At 42.5% G+C, this 21835-nt stretch overlaps 3 protein-coding genes across 3 annotated transcripts; 1 reads left to right on the top strand and 2 right to left on the bottom strand.

Moving 5' to 3' along the window:
* Positions 1-778: 778 nt before the first annotated feature.
* Positions 779-3726, bottom strand: LOC127779524 (probable sulfate transporter 3.5). The gene is made up of 7 exons (XM_052306360.1): positions 3540-3726; positions 3064-3443; positions 2464-2529; positions 2259-2372; positions 2053-2169; positions 1825-1951; positions 779-1735 (listed from the first exon to the last, which is right to left on the bottom strand). Exons 1-7 carry the CDS (start codon positions 3724-3726, stop codon positions 909-911), a joined length of 1818 nt encoding a protein of 605 aa, XP_052162320.1. The 3' UTR covers positions 779-908.
* Positions 3727-7661: 3935 nt separating this feature from the next.
* On the bottom strand, positions 7662-11468 carry LOC127760604 (uncharacterized). Its single transcript, XM_052284886.1, has 3 exons — positions 11029-11468; positions 9877-10103; positions 7662-8115 (listed from the first exon to the last, which is right to left on the bottom strand). The coding sequence occupies exons 1-3, from the start codon at positions 11250-11252 to the stop codon at positions 8108-8110; spliced, it is 459 nt and encodes a 152-aa protein (XP_052140846.1). The 5' UTR covers positions 11253-11468; the 3' UTR covers positions 7662-8107.
* A 2122-nt stretch (positions 11469-13590) lies between these two features.
* On the top strand, positions 13591-16400 carry LOC127764650 (uncharacterized). Its single transcript, XM_052289559.1, has 3 exons — positions 13591-14115; positions 15143-15272; positions 15828-16400. Exons 1-3 carry the CDS (start codon positions 13651-13653, stop codon positions 16046-16048), a joined length of 816 nt encoding a protein of 271 aa, XP_052145519.1. The 5' UTR covers positions 13591-13650; the 3' UTR covers positions 16049-16400.
* The last annotated feature ends 5435 nt before the right edge of the window (positions 16401-21835 follow it).

Here is a 21835-nt window from a genome sequence, read left to right as displayed (position 1 = left end):
CCTTAAAATACTCTCAAGCTACCACATGGCACTCTAATAAATTAGAGAAAATATCATATATTCTAAGAGAGAGAAAAAAAGCAAAGTATATATTACTTAATTTTCACTTAAATCGGTAGGTCTAATATTATAAATCGTTAGATTAAATTGATCTTAGAACAAACTAAATACTACGAGGTCCGAACTCTCCACCTTCACAAACTCTCCACCTTCACAGTCCCACCTCTCCTCCCGCGGCATAGGTATGCACCAACGTACATGTTACGCTTTTGTCTTTTTCCCCTTTCTTCTTTTTTTTCCCATGCATACGTTTTTCTCCCTTTTTACTATATTATGGCCTTCATGAGACAATTTAATCACAAAAATTTTAAGTAGTTCGCTCTAGCATTTTTCATTTGTGGCCGTACTACATGATATATACGTGGCCGTACTACATGATATGTATATAGATGAACTGTATAATAATTAACTAGCAATAGTTTATTATTTACTCGAGAAAATGAACCATGATTCAAAAGTCGTAATTACTCAATCCATCTCCTACTCGAAAGTTTATGAATGGTTTTTTTAAATACTTTAAGAAAAATAGAACCCTTAAATTATTATAAAATAACATTATCCGAACGTTAGTTTGTCCTTAATTTATGAGGCAAAATTTTTTAACAAACAATAACTTGCCTTTCAATAATATAATAATATAAGTTTCCGCGTATCTGCGTGGGCCACCTTCCTAATTATAGTTATATGATCATGATACGCTATTATCGTTCCGTAATATTTATGAAAACTTATACAAGTACTTTTCAAATCACAATGTGTTAGTAATACGTACAGTACAGCGCACATACGCATGTGTGCTGTACATATACTGACGCGCGTACCGATCCAGCGGCCTCGAGAGTCGAGATCTACACCGGAGGGACGCCGCCGTGCTTGGAGCCCTGGAGCGTGTACCGGCACGCGGCCACGGCGTCGCCATTGGAGAGGAACATCCAGCTCTCGCCGACGAGCTCCGCGAGCCCGGACAGCACCAGCTTCTCCGCCACCGCCATCCTCGGGTTCGTCACCGCCATCTTCATCCCCTTCCTCTCCAGCTCGCCGTGCACCTCCCGCAGCATCTCGATCCCGGGGCTGTCGATCGCCGTCACGCCGCCGATGTCGAGGACGACGTAGAGCAGGTCCTCGCCGGCGACGGCCTTCTCCTCGTCCTCCACCCACCGCGCGATCCTCTCCCGGAGGTACTCGGCGTTGGCGAAGCAGACCGGCGAGCCGGCGACCTGGAGGACGAGGATGCCGGGCGCGGTCGCCGCGCCGGGGTACTGCGCGACGTCGCAGAAGGTGTGGTCGTCGTCGGCGGCGCCAGCGCCGGAGCCGCAGGACACGCGGCCGAGCTTGCTCGTCGACGGGCGCGCCACGTGCAGGAGCGCCCTGAGCACGGAGATGGCCACGGCGACGCCGAGGCCGGTGATCATGGTGGAGAAGACGACGCCGAGGAGCGCGGCGGCGCAGACGGCGAAGTCGGCCTTGTCCACCTCGTACAGGCGCCGGATCTCGCGGTGCTTGACCAGCCCGAGCATGGAGCTGGTGATGATGGCCGCCAGCGCCACCAGCGGCGTGTGCCGGAACAGCGGCGCCAGCGCGACCAGCACCAGCGCCATGCACACCGACATCACCGCGTTCGACATCGACGTCCGGCACCCGGCGTGGTAGTTCACCGCCGTCTTCGAGAACGCACCTGCACACCGCAACACACACGCGGCGCCGCCGTGAGCTAAGCTGGCGACGACGAACGCAGGAGGAGCCATGGATGAGTGGGTTAATTACCGGTGGTGATGTAGCAGGAGGTGAAGGAGCCGATGAGGTTCATGAGGCCGAAGGCGACCATCTCCTTGTTGCCGTCGATGCGCTCGTTCTTCATCGCCGCGAAGCTCCTGCCGACGGCGACGCCTTCCTGCATGCCAAGATCATCAAAGATCAGCCATGTCGATCGCCAAACAAATTCAGAAAGAAAACCAAACAAATTAATCAAGGAGTTGTTGCATGCGTGCGCACCGCTAAGGCGAGCATCCCTGACACGAACCCGGCCTTCATGGCGACGCCGACGTACTCCGGCTGGAACTTGAGCTGTGATATCGAGCTCGGGTTGATGCCACGCTTCAGAGTACCAACCTGAACAAAAATTACAGATTAAACATACGATTTTTGAGGTGATAAATTTTCTTACAAACTAGCTTAATTACGCAACAGCTAGAACTTACTATAGGGATGCCATGCTTGTGGCCTTTGATCAGAAACGAGAAGACGCATCCTACGACGACCACTAACAGAGGAGACATCGCTGACACCCAGAACAGCTTCGGCCGCCGTCGCCTCTGCAAAGGAATTGTTCCTCCAATCAATTGGTATTCAATCGTACATCAGGTGGAAAAAGGTTAAAGTTTCAAGAATGGCAGCATGTCTCACCACTTGCTCGGTGAAGACGAGGAAGATGAGGAAGCAGACGCCAAGAACCGTGCTCTGCCACTGCCACTGCAATTACAGATGCACTAGAGTTATAATTTATTCCCTCCGTCACATTAAAAACAAAACCAGTATCGGACGTGACCAGTGATTGCAATTTCATTTCGAAATTTTCGACCCCATCGGCAAATCAATATATCGACCAAAATTTTTGGATTTTATCAAATGTTTGTTGAATTTGGTCAAATGCAATTTCGTTTCGAAATTTTGGACCCCACCGGCAAATCAATATATCGACTAAAATTTTTGGATTTTATCAAATGTTTGTTGAATTTGGTCAAACTTTATTCAAATCCAGTTAAAATTTCAATAAATTTAAAAGTGTCAAAAATCACACAAAAATTTTAGGCGAAATAAAAAATGCAAACGCTGGACGTGACGCTGATTCATAGTATTAGGATATGTCAAATCCCGCAAGCTATTTTTTAATAATAGATAGAAATCCAACGTCTATATCTACAGTGTATATACATAGCTAAAAATAACGTGAGTGCATAGACTTAGCTTGTTGTAATTAATAACACGAAGTATATACGTGTGCACCTGGTGCGTGTTGTGGAAGATGTAGCGGAGGACGGAGACGATGTCGGTCTTGGTGGTGAAGTGCGTCATGCCGAGGAAGCCCTTGAGCTGCTGCAGCATGATTACGATCGCCGTGCCGCCCATGAACCCGGTGATCGCCGGCCGCGACATGAAATCCACCAGGATCCCCAGCCTGAGGAGCCCGAGCGCCGCCTGCAGGACGCCGGTGAAGAAGGCCGACGTGAAGACGAGCTGCGTGTACAGCCGCTGGTCGTCGGACGCCCTCACCTTGCCGCCGACGATGGACGCCACCAGCAGCGACGACGTCGCCACCGGCCCCACCCCGAGGTTCCTCGAGCTCCCCATCACTGCGTACACCAGCGGCGGCACGAAGCACGAATCTGTGTACGCAACGCAACCAATCAATCAGCAAACAGATCGAATTCTGTCGCGGACGAACACCTTTGAGGAATTCCTTCCTCGTGATCTGAGCTTACAGAGGCCGATGACCGGAGGGATGCCTGCGAGGGTGGCGTAGCTGATGCCCTGCGGGATGGAGAGGCTGGCGATGGTGACGCCGGCGAGGAGGTCGTACCAGAAGCTCGCCGCCGAGTACCCCGCGCTCCAGTCCAGCGCCGGCACGAAGTACCTCGCCACCCGCCACGCACGCCGCGCCGGCGGCATCCCGCCGAGCCCGCGGAACGGGTCGTCGGGGAAGAGCGTGTCCTTCAGCGCCGCCCGCGCCGCCGCGCCGAACGGCCGCGCCGCCGCCGGCCGCAGGTTCACCCTGGCCCTGCAGTGGCCGTCCTGCTGCCGCTCGTGCTCGTCCGGCGTCACCGCCGCCATGGGAGATACGTACTTGTGTGTTGGAGGGAAAAGCTATAGCGCGCGCGCTAGCTGCTGCGTGGTATGTACGTTTTAAATTTTGAATTCTTTTGGGAAATGGATTTGTGTAACCGTACGTGTAAAGGATGGGAGGGGCGCGTATGCATATATACGCGTAGAGAGATAGAGAATACGGTGGGCCGCGACTTGCCGTGTTGGGTTTGGGTTGCATCCGTGTAATGCGTGCGTATTTCGGTCCGGATGCTTGCACACTCGTTGATGAGCATTCGGGGATGGATTTGCATTGGGCCGTTTGGTTACACGAAAGTCAGTGCTGTGCTCTTTTTTTTTTTTTTTGTTTCTTTCCTTCCTCCTTTGGGATTGTTAGTTTTTAGAAAAAGAAAATCATTCCCTTTGCTTATCCCACATGTTAAAATCATTTTTCTTAAGGTAATGTGTGGTAACCACAGCCGCTGCGTCTAAGGCCTTGTTATTTTCACTTTATTCATCGAATTATTGAAACATATAGTCTAGTGATTCGTTGTATAAACGCAATCTCAGTTTTCGAAATACATTACAAATGCAGATGCTTATGGCACATTTATCTCTATAAGTACATTCGAAAGATGGACCATGGACGTCTTGCTGTCAATGGTTACACGTTACCTAATACTAAAAGAATAATGAGCTACAAATGCGAGCATCCGTGTCAAGTCTGTTTGGGAGAGCTTCTGTCAGCTGCATCTTCTCCCAAAATTAGAAGCTCCCATAAACAATTCAGTTTTTCATCCAGATATTAAGAAGCTGTAGTTGTGGCGTATGTTTTGGCATGGCTCTAGCTTCAGGAGGAGCTAGAGTCCATTTAAACAGTTTCAGCTCCACCTAAAACGGGAATTGAGCCGGTCGAAGCACTCTCACAAAATGTAATAAAGAGATAGAGCTGGGTTTAGACTACTGCACAACTCTATTCCAAACCCAACTCTTAGAGTTAAATTTATGAGTTGGAGCTTTACCAAATTGGCCCGTAGAATTTTAGAAAATGAACTAGAAATAGAGAACTCAACTTTTTTAGAATTTCAAATTTTGGTTACCAACTAGCGGCTTATCAAAATCTTAAACTCTCCCAAACAGACCGTAGAACTTGAACCCGGATAGGCTAATTCCAATATAAGAAACCTAATCAATTGAACTATGCTTATCACTCTTTTTTTTCCTCTCTATAAACGCTGAATGTGAACTGTTATCTGTCACTTTTTTCCGGGACCGTGAATTGTTCTGATATGAACGTAAACTAAATTAACAATGAACAAACACTTTTTTTAAGAAAACATATAAAATATTCATAGATGGAAATGAGTGATGCATGCTTTATTTTTCACACGTGAAAACCAGATTTGTATATGTATGAAGGTTTTCAGAATGTGACTAGCTGGCTTTGCCTTTTGCTGTGCCACTCATTATTGTATCACGAAGAAAAAATTGAAACGCCTCTGCTTCAGCCTTCAGTGTGGCCTTGATCTGTTCAAATGATTATTATTGTAAAGAAGAAATGTAGCTAAAGCCAACATCCGGTTAAGATAACTCCGAATTCCAGATGCGGCCCATGCGCCCGTGCTGGCGTAATGCCGAACATGGGCCGGCCTTGATCTCCTAGCAGAAAACCAATTCTAACCACCTCTAAACTCTTCCTTGTGAGAAAAAGAAAACTAGCGAAGTGAGTATAACTCAACTAGTAAGATTCTCTGTGGTTAAAACAGATGCTCACATTTACAGCTAATTAATTTTTCCGTGATAGAGGATGTACCTATCTGTAGCAATGCGCCCATAGTAACTTTATTAAATATATCGGCACAGTTTTTCGGAGGTTCTAATAGAGATAGGGTGTGTGCATATTCATTTATAAGGGTGAGTGTGTGTTGTGAGCGTCTGCGTTTGTATTGTGTTTCTAAAAAATAAAATCTAAATCATAACTCGACGTGACTTGAAAACATAATTAGCCACAGATATGATACGAGCATCCATGTGGATAGGTTCACCACTAGATTTATAAAACCGCATGATTACCATATGATCTTAGTTTTTGGAACTCTACGGTTTCCATCGGTAACCGGTTTGGTCACTATGTAAACCGTGATACCATCGGATAGTGATAACCTCTATCAAAACAGTAGGGAAAATAGAAGAAATCTGATTAGTTGAGCCAAGCTCATTTTGTGCCTCGGAGATGATGGTGGCCAACCTCTTAGTTTATACTATAAAAAATATTCCCGTTTTCAAATGACAACGAAACTATTCATTCTTATATTTTAACCTCTTCTATTTTTCAAAAAATAAATATTACAAATGAGGTTGCGTTAGAGTGTAGGAATATGCGGGAGAGATGGCTATCTTTGCATTAGGAATTCAGGATAGGAGAGATCCTCCATTTTAACTCGTCAAACTTTGGGCATTTGGCTATATGAGAATATTGACTATTCCGGCGGCCGGCCATCCTCCGGCGAAATCGCGCCCTGAAAACTGAGGCACCTGGAACGCCGAAACCTGGAGTTTTAATTAACAACCAGTTGACCGGCGAGCCAGCAAAATACAGTTTATAGAAATGCACAGGAAAGAGATCTAGAGGTGATGTCAACGCGAGCTTAATTAATTTAGGTGAGAAAAACGTGAGATTGTAGAGCTTTGACATCTGATCAGATCAGATCAGGATGGAAAATACTAGTGGCAGCTCAAAGCATACCAAAGCTACAGTCGATTATCTGGTTATGCAACCAACTACCTGATTATGGAACAGAAATGAAACAGGACACTGGGCATAATTAAGGATTAGGAATTAGTAGTGGCATAACTAGGTCAACTTCAGCGGGGATTGCAATTGCTGTGTGCAGTAAGCAGGTGTCATATATACCCAGGCATCCAGTATGTTGAAGCCTCGGCCTCTCGCTCAGACAAACCTAATCGCAAAAAAAAAGCTTTCTATATATTATTCTGTTAAAAGATATTTAATTATATTCTTCAACTTTATAATAATTAATTTATTCGTTGAATAATATCACAAAATCATTTACCTATTCAGAAAAAAAAAAGCGGTAGGCCCTTTGGGATTCAGAGAATTCTGTTGGTTAATGCGAACTGGAACAGGGAAAAAAAACAGTAACCTACACTTTAACTTTTGCACTTTACAAGCAAAACGGCCGTTCAGGTCCTGGACCTGGCAGAATCCACTGGTTGGTGTCGTTCCTGAAAATTGTCAATTCTCGGCGATGTTCAGTGAATTTTAGTGAGGAGAACTGAAATCTGGGTAACTAGATACCGAGGTATAAGAGTACCAGAAATGCTGGGCATGACAACCAAGTTGACATCTACACCATAATATAAAAACCAATGCACATTGATAAAACTACCACAAAAGAAAATGTCAATGCATATTTAACCTTAGTGAAGAGAAGAGAAAGAAGTGATTTTGGGTTTTGACACCTGAGATTACAGGCGCTTCTGTAGTACTGACAATATCACAATACTTAGCAAGGATAAAACAAACTACTGCAAGTATCACAGCACTAGAGGAAAAAAAAAGTGCGAACCCACAAGGGATTTTAAAATTTTTGCCCGAGTTCACCTGCGATGGAAATTACAATTTCGTATCAAGCATGTATTTTTAACCAACTCATGTCAACACCTCTGACGCAATACACACAGGGCACACATATTGACATACATGTTCAGAAGGACAGCATGATTTGGAGGTTCGAGTAGTCATGTGATTAGCCGCCAAACTGAGCTCTGCTGAAATGAGCTTAAGAGGAAGCACTGGAAACTGGATATATTATCTGCAGGATAAAGCTAAAGAAGAATCGAATGGTGCGATACAGACCCTCGCTAAAGAACACAGGTTTCAAGGTGCTGGTATCTAGCCATACAAATTGTCAAGTAATCTCTTTTTTCGTCAATTCAATGAGACTATCCATAGAGAAGAGAAGACTTGAATAGTTGATACATGCTTTAAAAATTGAGTTGGCATTCTATGCTTGGTCTCAGAACCCTTGATTTGTTCTGTCAGTCTCTACCTGGTGGCTTTACTGGGAGATCATGCATCAATTTGCAGGTTTGAAGAGTATTGGTCGTAAACCATAGAGGAAAGCATGTATCACGAGTCTTTGTATTCCTAAAGAAACATATTAACAAGCATCTCTTGGGGGGTAACAACATTTGAAGGCCATCTATACTCCTTTAGTCTGTAAGATTAAACACCTGAAAGACAGGACAAAATAATTAAGCAGGCTAATAAGTTGAAAGTGACTGGAGAAGATTATCCCCAATAGAAGGTGACTTGGAAGGAGAAAAGTAGCAATGTTCATGTAGTACAGCCAATCCCAAATACCACAAAAGGAAAAAAAAGAAACAACCAACCACATCAACTGAAAGTACATAATTTCACTACAACAGTTTGATTTAGTTATTATTGGCCCGGCATCTAAAAGGTGAAGGCATCTTATTTATAGATAGTGTTTGTAACATACAGTAACAAACAACACGCTAAAACTTTTTACTGAGGATTTTGAAGCCACTCTGAAATCGGCATAAAAGCAATTAAGCACTTGACCAGGTAAACTATCAAAGTTTATTTTGTACGCTTCTAAGGGCACATGTTCCCATACTATTTCACAATTTCAAGTTCATAAAATGCCAAGCCAGGAGTCAGCAGTGCATCCCTGTAATTGTGCCCAATGGTTCTTGACCCAGAAGCCTTTTAAACCAAAATCCAAGTAGAATATTTGGGGCCAGTTAATCAATGTAATACTAATTGCAGGCCTAATCTGAGTCCGCTCCTCACCGGAAACAATTTCAGAAGTTATCTGTGCATGAAGGGCCTAGCCCAACTGCCCAAGTTAGAATAATATATTAGGCTTTTCATTAACCAAACACTATTGAGCCTTATTGACATGAGACTAATCCATGTCAGAAAGGCAATATGCACCTTACTAAGAAATGTTAGAAAAGGACAACTGTGAACGCTGTAACAAAGATCAGCACGACATGATGGGAACTTCAAACTTCAGAAATTCCAAGGGAATCCCATATGATGCTAGCTAAACTTGTCACTGTGCTTTATAAAAAAGACAACAGGCACAATATGATGGAAGAGAAAAGAAGCAGTCTAATAATTAAGCACCTTAACCCTGCTATACTTGATTTCACATATTAAAAACTTTAAACACCATAACTGGACTAGCAAGATGACCACAAACAGTGACTGAACAAAAGCTTGGTACAGATTTTCAGAAAGCATTCTTCCATATTGAAAAGAATATTAAGTCCCTGACGAATATCTCTGCTCCACGCTGAGCTTACATACTTTATGGTCTATATCAGGTGAGAAGTGACTAATTTTTTGCAACTACACAACTGTGAGTTTGTGAGATGCTTGCACTTGCATAATAATGTTAGTTTCTTCATCTTCTTTTCTTTGGCATTGGGTTTACAACATTTAGCTACATGGAACATATGAGTTGAGGTACACCCTACAAATAATCTGTCTGTGACGTACCAAGGAAAGCTAAATAGAAAAGCATTGCCGCCCACACTCTTTACATCACTAGTTGAACTTTTGTACTCTCCCTTTCCTATAGTCCCAATCAGTCAACAGCATAAATACACCTGAATATATTTTTTTTCCAAAATGTGGGCATTTGTGATGGAACAAGGTCTTAGTTACAGGGACGATGACACAGATAGGTGGCAAGCAGAAAAAATAAGTAATAGAAAATTAAAATCATTGGGAAGAATTATTGTACCATACTATCATGCTACTGCTCCTTAGTTCATTGGCGAATTAATCTAATATTCTAGCTAGTACATGACTATTGTGTAAGCAATATGCAGACTTCAGTACAAAAGGCTAAAGGGTAAGCAAATAAATCATACAGGACCTTTTATACATATATGAAGACAATAATTATATAGAGGAAAAGCATGAAACCAAGCCAGATCCAGTAGGAGATAATTGCTTACTTGCACGAAGCCGTGATATTGGAATTTCTTTTAATTCCCGCCTTATACATAGGTATTCACCAAGAAGAGACATAATCGCCAAACCAGCAATATTAACAACCCACCATGTAACTGAAGCTGGCCATCCACCATAAACAATGCAAATAAACAGATGAATGATGTAGAGGGTGGCTGCAAAGTCCAGGCACTTCTTAGCTCTCTCAATCACATAAAGCATGAAAGCAGCACTGCAAAAGCGAAAGCATGAAAAGGTTAGCATTCAACCATATTTTGCTGAAAACAAAGTTACACCAAAGGTCAAGAACAGGCTTATCCTTGATAATTAAAAGTATATTTTTGATTTCTGCAATTATCCATGATAGATATAGTTTGCAAGATTAATTAAAGTTGGTTGTTGATAACCTGTTAAAATGCATGAAGAAATTAGGCGAAAGGGAGTTGTTTTCCACAGGGCCTCTTAGATTGCAGTAATCACCAAATGTGTAATAGTGCGTAATATGTGGGTAGTAAATTCTGCGATCTGTAATGAATGCTGGTAGAATTAGAAAGTGGAGGTATAGTTCCCGTTCTCTGTTATAAGCTGTCCTAGGGTGATTTGGAGAATGAAACTGAAGAGAGTACCAAATCAAACTGAAATAAACTAGAAAGATTTAGCCAATTTATGAAAATGCGAAGAATATGCTACTTTAATATCAACTGAGCACCTATTCATATGCTAGCTCCCATACATACAATCACATTCATAACAAATAGTACTATGCCGAGAAACATTTTACCCTCGTGCTCATATTGTACACGTTGACTAGTAAAAATTATACTACCTTGTTGGCCCTCATATTACATGGAAGATTTGGGTGTAAAATTTCAGCAGGTACCAAGCAGATATACCTAGGAAAAATGGGGGAATTCCTAGCAAGTTTTCTCGATTTAACGGCACCAAATTTGATATACTACCTCTCCTAAGCGCACAGATCTGGGAGCATACACTCGGTTCAACTTGCTAATTGCTGGCATTACTCTTACAACCTGTAGTCAACTAGCAGCGAGCGCATGAATCCGATTCCTTTTCGAGAAAGAATCCATCTCGGTCCGTACTAGTAGCACGAGACCAGGGGGGGGGGGGGGGGAGGAGCGGTTAGTGGGCGGCGTTACCCGGCGGCGGCGGCGAGGAGGAAGGCGGCGATGACGCACCATCCGGTGGTGGTGCGCGGGGTGAGCGTGGCGAAGTCGAAGAGGTAGAGGAGGGTGAGGCGCGGGACGCGGGTGCCGACGAGGAGCGCCATGAGGAGGCCCAGGGCGAGGTAGTAGAGGCACTGCAGGCACACGATCTGCGACACGATCAGCCACGGATCCCACACCATCGCCCCATAGAACATCTTCTCCTCCTTCCTTCTCCGCCTCCTCCGCCGCCGCAGCACGCAGCCGAGATCCGAGGTGGCCGGCGGTGGTGGTTGGGGGGGCGGCGGGATCTCCCTCCCCTCCCGCGGCTTCGGCTTCGGCTGCGGTGGGGTTGGGTTGGGTTGGGTGGTTCGCGGGTCGCAGGGAGGAGAGGAGAGAGGAAGAGATGTTAGGTTTGCTTGCTGCTGCGCTGCTGGAACGAGCAGCCAGCCCAGGAATATGCTCTCTTTTTTTCTTCTTTCTTTTTTGGTTTCTCTGACATGGAAATTAATATTACTCTCTCCAGACCCATAGTTCTTAATGTTTCAGACACGTTTTCAAAATATAACTTTCACTATATTTTTATTATAACATATATAATAAATAAATAAATAAAATTTTACTTTTGTTATACTCTCTGTTCCATATTATAAGTCGTTTAATTTTTTTTCACAGTCCAAGATTTTTTTTGATTGAGTAAGTTTATAGAAAAAATTAGCAACATCTACAATACTAAATTTGTTACATTAAATCTAATATTTAATATATTTTAATAATATATTTATTTTACATTGAAAATATTAGTATTTTTTACAAACTTAATCAAAATTAAAAAAAGTTTGACTAAGAAAAGTGTCACATGACTTATAATATGAAAACAGAGGGAGTACTATTTTGTAAGAAAAATTAATAATGTGTTTATTTTGCATTGAAAATATTAGTATATATTTTACAAACTTGATCAGAGTTAAAAAAAGTTTGACTAAGAAAAGTATCAAATGACTTATAATATAAAAATGGAGGGAGTACTATTTTATAAGACAAATCTATATATATTGTACTAGTGTCTTTAAACTACATATTTTTAAAATTATTGCTAGTTAAAATTATAAAAATTTGTCACAAATCTTATCAAAACATTAGGAATTACGGAACCGGACGGAGAGAGGACGCTGGAGGAAATTATATTGTGGGGAGTGTGTGGTGTCTCTCTCACTGGATTGTGGGTCCAGGGGGTCTATTTTGTGGTTGGTCCATGTGGCGTTGTCACTCTGATTGAGCGGCTGATAAGTATGATTAGTGGCTGCAAAGGTGAAGCCTGATTGATCCTGGATTCCGGGGGCTACGTATGCAAGAGTACCTGGCATTTGGCTAAACTAATTTGAGGTTTATATCATTCTTGCTTGATTAGCTTACTTTTGAGACATCTTGTGGTTGGCATGATTATTGTATTTTCGAATCTAGTTTTTTTAGCTAACTCGTTATGAAAAATGGATATAAGTGCTTTCGAAAGGTAACCATAATGTAAACCATTTTTGTGTATGTACTTTACATGAGAATTCATATTATATATAAGCCATATTTTATGAATAAATTTATCACAAATTCATATCAGCCAGGCTTTTCTAATTGTCTACTTGTTGATAACCAAATTTTAATTTTTAAAAAATATATTAGTTTTTTTCCTAATCGTGGTCTATTTTCCAGAGTTGGTTTTTAAACCACTAAGAATACATATAAAAAAGTTTTATTCATAAATAATTGATAAAATTGTTTCTGGTTCTATAGCACCAAATGTTACTTGTTCACTTAAATAGCATCGAAAAGCTCACCCTATTCCTGATTTTAGCACCATCGTCAGTTTTTTTCATCTCATTTTAGCACTACTTCGACGACCACCCGCCGACATTGGCCCACGCCGAGTTGCTTCGGGCGGAGAAGTTGTACTTCGTGCTGCCCAAGACGATGTTCATCGGCTGTTGTCAAGCGTCAACATGGGCAGACAAGCTGTTTGCGCGAGTGTGTCGCTTGCTAGCGAGAGGCCACGGCGGGGGCCGCAAGCGGCAGAGCTAGTAGACATCGAAAACGCCGACGGCGGTTCGCATCAACGGCAGCATGTTGGGGAGGAGAAGATTGGAATGGGAGATGTGGGTCCCACTACAATTTTTTTATTTTTAATTATATTATCACTGATATGTGGGTCCCACTATATGTGCCGCGTCAATGTCACATAGGTGCCACGTCAGCCAAAACCACTATCCAAACTGACTTGGGACCTTATTTGCATTGATTTTAGGAGTTAAGGGACGCGTCGTATCTGGTACTGTGGTTGGGGACGAATTTCAATATGAGGGACCAAAAGTGAACTTATTTCATTTTTCTCCGTAAAAATGACTTTTTAGGCCGAACTGGACCCATTCTCACTCCGGCCCATGAAATATTCTTAGGCCCAAACAATCTCAGCCCACCAAACCCAAACCCTCGAAGGCCCACGGCCCACTCACCTCCTCTTCCCCCACACACTCCACCCCACTCTCCTCCACCCAGCCCACCCACCATTCCTCCCTCCTCCCCCCAAAAACCCCTACACCCCACACGCCGCCGGCGCCGGCCGCCATGGCCATGCTGCTCCGGCGACCCCTCCACACCCTTCCCATCCTCCCCCTCCTCGGCCGCCACCTCTCCTCCTCCGCCGCCGCCGCGGAGGCGGTCACCGCGGACCACCACCACCACCACGACGCGGACCTCCTGTCGCCGCCGTTCGACTACCTCCCGGGCCACCCGCGGCCGGACGCGAAGCACGACGAGCTCATCCTCGCCGTGCCGCGCGCCTCCTCGGGGCGGCACGTGGCGGCCAAGGAGCGGAAGGCCGGGCGGGTGCCGGCCATCGTGTTCGAGCAGGAGAACGGGCAGGAGGGCGGCAACAAGCGGCTGGTGTCCGTGCAGTCCAAGCAGATCCGCAAGCTCGTCGACCACCTCGGCCGCTCCTTCTTCCTCTCCCGCCTCTTCCGCCTCCAGGTCTGGTCCGAGCACGCCGGCCAGGGGGAGCTCATCGAGAGCGTCCGCGTCCTTCCCCGCAAGGTTTGGTGATACGCCTAACTTGCTTCTTTCTCCTCGAGATACAAATATTGTTCTGTGGTGATGTTTCTTTAGCCTGGGCTATGACTTTGATTTGGTCTGTAGAATACTGGAAGATGATTTAGTGTAGATGAAAAATGCGCTCTAGTATGTAGTGCTCAATGAACTGAAAATGTATGCACCGCAAAAACTCTTAGATGCAGCAGCATGAAGACTGATGCTCAATGCCTTTGTCTTACGGAAATCTCGTCAATTTCTTGTTTTAGGAGCATCCCTTTCTGGTTCGATAGCTCTTGAGGGAAGTAACATGAGCTTTCTTCCTACAAATGGCTTTCTGAGACCAACCTCTGAAACTCGAATATGCGTTTCCTTTGAAGTTGGCCAAAATCCACTTCGGTATCCTTTGGTCTGGCTAAATTGATACGTCAGAGACTGTTATGCCCAACAAAAAAAAAAGTGAAAGACTTGCATCATACCGCGCAGTTTGGGGCTGTGGGGTCTTGAACTTGTATGCCCCATCAATCAATCTATAGGAATGCTTGTTTGCTCATATATTCTTCAATCAATCTGCGCAATGCGACATCATTTACATATTCTACTTAGCTGCTGTTTTTTACGAACAATGTGTGGCTGTGTTGGTTCCCTAAATATTTTTTGTCAATTTGTCTAGTGTCAATGATGGCCTCATAATAAGATAAACAGTACTGTGTTGTTACTGTTGTAACCAATATTAACTGCTACTTGAAGACATGGTTCTTTGATCAATGAAGTATAAATGATGGGCTTCTTCTAGTTCAGAATGCAAGAAATAAATCAGATTAAATCATACATTGCCTTCTACCTTACAATATCAGTTGCAAACTGGCCTGTATATCTCCAAAAATATCTCTATGCAAAGGTGAATGCTATAATAAGTTGTGCAATTGTGGGCCTGTAGCAATTAATGTAATGGATTTTCAGGAATCCTTCCTCACACTCTGTTATATGTGATTTTTTGGGGGAAGACTTATGTGAACATGCATATTTTCAGGTACACTTACATGCAGGAACTGATGAGCCTCTGAATGTGACATTCATGAGAGCCCCTTCTTCAGCCCTACTCAAGATAGATGTTCCTTTGATGTTCATCGGAGAGGATGCATCGCCTGGTCTCAGGAAAGGTATGTAGCATATGCTTCCACATTTCATTTGATGCGCCTGTGTTACTTAAAACTTATATTAGATGCCAAACAAAAATGTTCTCCTGGTATTTTCAACATAAAAGGCTTAGACCTAAGGTAGCTTGGCATAATGTCTTCTGTGCATCTGATGTATTACATGGAACAATATTATGAAACATTTGCTATTTAAGTTGGTTGGAATCATCTGTATTGTATAGTGCTAATGAAAATGTCTCATTTCTCTTGAACAACACTAAACAGTCTGGTGTTATTTAGTGTACCTTTCCTATCCCTTTGGAAGGGGGGTTTGGGGGAAACTTTAATTTCCTCCTGGACTGGGTCAAATTACACGATTTGAAAATCATGAAATGCTAAGTGAAGAAACCATTCCGAAAACTCTGGCCACACAGTTAGTGTCGACCTGCATTGCAGATGCATTCCATTTTAGTTCTTCTTCCTGCACTTTATTCCAAGTCATTATTCATGCGTGAGCCTTTTCTTTTCATCAAGGTTCTGTTTAAAAGCATTATAATGTGACTGTCTTTGAAACTACAGGGGCTTACTTCAACACCATAAAACGAACTGTCAAGTATCTGTGCCCTGCTGACATAGTGCCACCATACATTGAGGTGGATTTAAGTGAGTTGGATGTCGGACAGAAACTGTTGATGCGTGATCTCAAAGTTCACCCAGCTCTGAAGTTGCTTCAGTCACCGGAACAACCCATCTGTAGCATTATAGGATCAAGAGCACCTGATCAGAAGAAGTCAAAATAACTAGTTTTGTTTGTATTAACTGGTTTCACAGAATAAGCTCTGCATTTTTTTTTATGTTCATGTGTGTTATCCAGGCCTTGATTGTTCTCCTAGAATGAATACTAGGATGACTTGTAGCCAGGGACCACTATACCTGAGGAATGCATGATTTGAGGAGCCAGGTGCTGCAGCTAGAGTAACTGCCGAAATGTCCGGAAAATGGTTTTGCCAGTTAGTCACAGACTTACACTATGCTGTTTTGTTTTGGAATAGCCATTTGCAAATCTGATGGAATTACGCAGAGTGTTCTTCTACATGTATAATGAATGGTTAGGGAAAGAGACTAAGTATATGTTTTGCCGTTGCCAAGTAATTACTGTGTCCAGTCTTGTATCTACATGATCACACACCACTCCATAATCTCGACTGTTCTTATTACGCAATCTCGACTGGTGCTGTGTGCTTTTATGTTTTACTATCTTCTTGTTTGCTCGGAAATTGGATTAACACCAAATGCCCATCGGATTCAGCTGCCCACGAATCCTTCCTCTCCCAAATTTCCAATTATTCTACTCCCCCTGTCCCCATCTTACTCTCACTATAATGACGTACTTTAAAGTTTAAACTTATGGTTTGACAAGAGTATGATGATATATAGCAATTGTTAATATTTGAATGGCATAGGCGAAGACCCTTTCATTCAGCGAAGAAACTTTAAAAGAATGAACACTTCAACATATGGATGAACCATCGAAGTAATCATCGTATCAGCATCGTAGACAGACTACACAATTGACAAATATACGTTACGTCCGTACAACGCTCAACAGACCATTTACGACAGTGACAACAGTTACAACTTACAACAATATACAATTCAAAATTGTTGGCCTCACTTTTTTAGCCAGAGAAGTAAATGCTCTACTCTTCAGTCGTCATATTGGCAGCTTAACAAAAATGAAGAATCTCCTATCCTCTTTTGGCAAAGGACACCAAAATCCCGCTTCAAGAATTAGTAATTCAGTATTGAGAACAAAAATGAAGAATCTACTTTCCTCTTTTGGTAAAGAACACCAAAATCCCGCCTCAAGAATCAGTACTGAGAACAAAAATGAAGAATCTCCTTTCCTCTTTTGGTAAAGAATACCAAAATCCCTGCTCAAGAATCAGAACACTGCTTCAGCTTCAGAGACCTAATGTCCAGTTTTTAAGAAATAAGGGTGAGATCAAATGCAAACCTTTCTTTCTTCACCAATCACCACACAAACATAATCTTCAAAAACAATCACAATGTTGTCCAAGCAAATAACGGCAGAAAAAAATGTGATTAAGTACAGGATTTGCCTTAAAAGAGAGCATGAAGGTGCTGCTGCATCAGTGATTCAAATACTTGTGATATATCTCAAATTGACAAGCTATCTGTCTGTAAATATATGCAAAATTTATGCAGAAGTGGCAACATTCCTTTGTTCACATAGCTTAATGTATATACTCCCTCCGTTTACATTTACTTGACACTTTTGACCAATGCGCACATACTTAGGCAATCGAATTTTGACAAGATAAAGACCAAGGAGATTTGCAACCTGTTCACTTTGATGCCAAAAAAAACCTTACCTGCCAAAATTTGCCAAAATTTGCCAAAATTTTGGCATGATTTCTTATATAGTTACCAAAATTTGGCAGCAAACTAAATGTAGCAACTTTTTTGGCAACTTTACCAAAATTTGGTAAGGTTGAAAATGACATCAAAGTGAACAGGCCCTTGTTACCAAGTTTTGGCTTTACAAAAAATTGGCAAGGTATAAATCTAAACATTACCAAAACTTGCCTCCATTACCAAATTTTGGTAATTCTAGAATCTTCCTCTCACAACATCTTGACAATGGTAACAAACTAAACAACAACTTTTACACTTCTCAACCTTAATTACCAAATATTAGCAATGCCAACATTTGGTAAGATTGATTTAGGCATCAAAGTGAACAAGAACAACCTTCAAATTACCCCTACTAACAAACCTCTTGTGAGAAAAGTATTGATCCAGATGATAACTATTGTATTCCTTGGTAACTATGATAGTACTGGATTAGCACTAGTGTAACTTTTTGGCACCCAAGATAGTTCTAGATCCTTCTCTGTGCAGCCACAAGGGCAAAATGGAGAAAAAATGCATTTGTGTAGTGTTAAATATTAAGTGGAAGCTTCCCCGCCAAAAAAAAGTATAAAGGGGAAGGATATATAGTAGTGGGCTATAAACCGGCTATAAGCTTATGTGGAGAAGAGAAATAAACAAAAGTGAGAAGTGTTGTTTCTTACATGCTCCAAGATAAATGCATCAAATCTATGCCCGAATTTGTAGCATTTGTCACTGGTGTAGTCCTGCTAGAAAAAAATGCTCGTTTTATTTCCAACCAAGAAGAGAGAACTTATAATTTTGAGGCAACAGAAGTAAATGTTGGTCAAGTATCTTCTTGACGTACGCAGTATTGATGCTTTTTTCCTCCATTTCCAAGGGGTAATATTGTCTCTCTGTTTGGTGTCCAGTCGGGTTTACTGATAAGTTATTCTCTCTTCTTCTTTCCTTTCCTAAATAGCCCATTTAAATTTAAGAGTATAAAAGTTTTTATAATGATGTGGATAAATATCATACGTCTATTTGTAAGATCACGCTGTAGTTTTCAGGTTTGTTTGCACTGCACATGTGGTTTGCACCGTTTTATTATCCTATGCTACTTCGTCCTCCTCTGTTGTGGTTTAGGTGATCGCTACAGTGTGTTGGCTGATTTTGGCTAACAACCCCAACCTAGTCGCATGGGAATACGGGTCATCCTGCTCTATACGTGCACGTTGATGTTGTCAATGACCTACGTTGTGGTCACGGACGTTCCAATTTTCCATTTCGAACCGCCGGACTTCAACTCCTAAACCGTTATAAAAACAAGAGTCATGTATGCTGATGATCAGTGATGTATCTAGGATTTGAGATTTGGGTGCTCCAACTTACCATCATGCGCCGCCCTTGCCACCTTGCTATCCGCTGGCCGCTAGAGAGGCGCGGACGTCGTGCCACGGCATTTGCCCTTTCCAGCTTGTTGGCATGTCGGCTTGACTGCTTGATAACCTCTCATCCTTGTCATGCTAGTTTGCTGCCTCCATCTCGGATTCCTAGTTACCGTCTAGCGTGATGACTACTACTATGACAACACGATGCGCCCTTGCCATGCTAGTTTGTTGTCCCTATTTCATACTCCTAATTGTTGTCTGTTGTGGTAACTGCTGCTATGACATCGTGATGCGTCCTTGCTTGCCAATTTGCTGCCTTTGTCTCGGACTCGTAGTTGTCATCTGGCATGATGACTGTTGCTATAACAACACGATATGGCGAGGAAGCGAAAAAACGAACACGATACGGGACCGAGATGACCACACTTCGATTTCACACTTCACATGACAAGAGTATTTTTTTTATTTTTTACTATATTTTCCTACAAGGGTCTTAGGCTAGGAAATTTTTGGGTTGTACATCCATGTTGAAGATCCTTAAACTTGTGCGGGTGTCTCTAAACTATGAAAATGCATTTTCGGGTCTCTGAACTTGTCATGAGTGTCATGTAGGTCCAAAAGGGCTCTAACCCACTTCGTACGCTGATGTAGCATGCCACGATGACACCTACGTGTTAGTGGGACCCACATGTCAGGCACAAAAATAATTATAATAGTAATAATAATAATAATTGATAAGGCTACAAGGCTTAATACCCAAACTGGATTTGTGTGAAGCAACCTCACTTCACCAGCTTAATGGAATGGCTAAAACAGTGTTGTATGTGTGATACAATTGTAACCAGCTAAGGAGTAAATTAAACCTAAAATCTCAGAATCTGTTCAACCAATTGTGCAGGAATTCCAGGAGCTGTTCGAAGAACCCTCGCTGGATTACCTCCTCCAAGAGCTTGTGATCACATATTCCCCTGATTGAAGGAGGCAAACCAGTGAATTTAAGACCCTATAGGCATAAACCAGCCCTTAAAAATGAGTTTGAAAAACAAGTAGCTGAAATGGAGATTATGCATTGACTATAGGCAACTGAATGCAATCACCATAAAAGGCAAGTACCCAGTGCCCATTATTGAAGAGTTGCTGGGTGAGTTGGCTGGATCCCAATGGTTCTCTAAATTAGACTTAAGGGAAAGACATCATCAAATAAGGATGGCAGAGGGAGAAGAACCTAAAATAGCCTTTCAGACACATTCAGGGCACTATGAATACAAAGTCATATCTTTTGGAGTCCTCCAACCACATTTTTTAGTGCTCTAGTGTTTTTTGATGACATACTAATCTACAGCCCAGTCTATCAGCACATTTGACTCACTTGAGAATTGTGTTGCAATTGCTAGCAAATAAAAACCGAAAGGTTAGGCTAAGCAAGTGCTCATTTGCACAACAGGAAGTTGCCTATCTGGGACATATAATTGGGCCTAAGGGAGTATCAACTGATCCAAAGAAGATACAAGATGTTGTCAATTGGGCAATTCCTACTGCTGTGAAAAAGTTGAGAGGATTTCTAGGATTGGCAGGATACTATAGAAAATTTGTTAGAGGATTTGGAGTCATCAGCAACCCTTGACTGAATTACTAAGGAAAGGCATACCCTATAAATGGACAAAAGAAACTGAATAGACTTTCCAACACTTGAAGCAAGCACTAGTTTCTGCCCCTGCATTGGCCTTGCCAGATTTTTGTAAGCAGTTCACAGTGGAAACTGATGCCAGTGAGCTAGGGATTGGGGCAGTACTGTCACAGGAAACACATCCTATGGCATTTCTTAGCAGAGCCTTAGGTCCAAAATCAAGAGGGTTATCCACATACGGAAAGGAGTACATGACCATTTTGCTGGCTATAGAACACTAGAGGACTTACCTACAACATGGGGAGTTCCTAATTTTGACTGACCACCATAGTCTGAAACATCTCTCTGAACAAAGATTACACACGCCATGGCAACAGAAGGCCTATACTAAATTAATGGGTCTACAATACCGCATATGCTATAGAAAGGGGGTGAGTAACTCTACAGCAGATACACTATCCAGGAAGGAGCATGATGACAAAGCTGAGTTAGTGTCCATATCAAAATGTGTAACTCTGTGGTTGCAAGAAGTCATGCAAAGTTATGAAAAAGATGCTCATGCCACACACCTGGCTGTAGATTTGATCATTGATCCTGCAGCTAAACTAGGTTTTACCCTGTAGCAGGGCATTTTGAAATACGAGAACAAAATCTGGTTGGGGCAAGATGCAGAACTTCAGCACAAGTAATTGATGCTTTGCATGCCACACCTATAGGTGGCCACTCTGGGTTTCCTACCACCTAAAGAAGAATTAAGGGAATGTTTGCTTAGTCTAGCATGAAAAAAATGATCCAGAGCAGATTGCAAACTTGTCAAATTTGTCTATAGGCTAAACAAGACAAGGCTAAATACCCGGTATTACTTCAACCCTTACTAGTGCATGAAGGTGCATGGCAGACCATATCATTGGATTTCATAGAGGGACTACCAAAATCTAACCATTATAAATATATCCTCGTAGTGGTGTACAAAATTTCAAATTATGCACATTTTATTCCCTTGGACCATCCTTTTACCGCTAGCAGTGTAGCCATTCAGTTTCTGCAACATGTTTACAAATTCCATGGCTTGCCTAAAATCATCATATCGATAGAGATAAATATTCACTAGCCAATTCTGGGAACAACTTTTCATTAGATTTGGTACAAAATTACATTTGAGCTCTTCATATCAC

The sequence above is a fragment of the Oryza glaberrima genome, chromosome 1, assembly GCF_000147395.1.
Source record: "Oryza glaberrima chromosome 1, OglaRS2, whole genome shotgun sequence".
Lineage (NCBI taxonomy): Eukaryota > Viridiplantae > Streptophyta > Magnoliopsida > Poales > Poaceae > Oryza > Oryza glaberrima.
This window is presented reverse-complemented; position numbering and strand designations above follow the sequence as displayed.

Excerpts from the sequence above, each read along its gene's own strand:
- LOC127779524 (XM_052306360.1), bottom strand. The coding sequence starts at position 3,726 with ATGCCGCCGGCGCGGCGTGCGTGGCGGGTGGCGAGGTACTTCGTGCCG. Across the intron at positions 3,444-3,539 it reads CCCTCCGGTCATCGGCCTCT|ATTCGTGCTTCGTGCCGCCG; the intron begins GTAAGCTCAGAT and ends TTGCGTACACAG. Across the intron at positions 1,952-2,052 it reads CAGGGATGCTCGCCTTAGCG|GAAGGCGTCGCCGTCGGCAG; the intron begins GTGCGCACGCAT and ends CTTGGCATGCAG.
- LOC127764650 (XM_052289559.1), top strand. The coding sequence starts at position 13,651 with ATGGCCATGCTGCTCCGGCGACCCCTCCACACCCTTCCCATCCTCCCC. Across the intron at positions 14,116-15,142 it reads TCCGCGTCCTTCCCCGCAAG|GTACACTTACATGCAGGAAC; the intron begins GTTTGGTGATAC and ends GCATATTTTCAG. Across the intron at positions 15,273-15,827 it reads ATCGCCTGGTCTCAGGAAAG|GGGCTTACTTCAACACCATA; the intron begins GTATGTAGCATA and ends TTGAAACTACAG.
- LOC127760604 (XM_052284886.1), bottom strand. The coding sequence starts at position 11,252 with ATGTTCTATGGGGCGATGGTGTGGGATCCGTGGCTGATCGTGTCGCAG. Across the intron at positions 10,104-11,028 it reads CTCCTCGCCGCCGCCGCCGG|TGCTGCTTTCATGCTTTATG; the intron begins GTAACGCCGCCC and ends TCGCTTTTGCAG.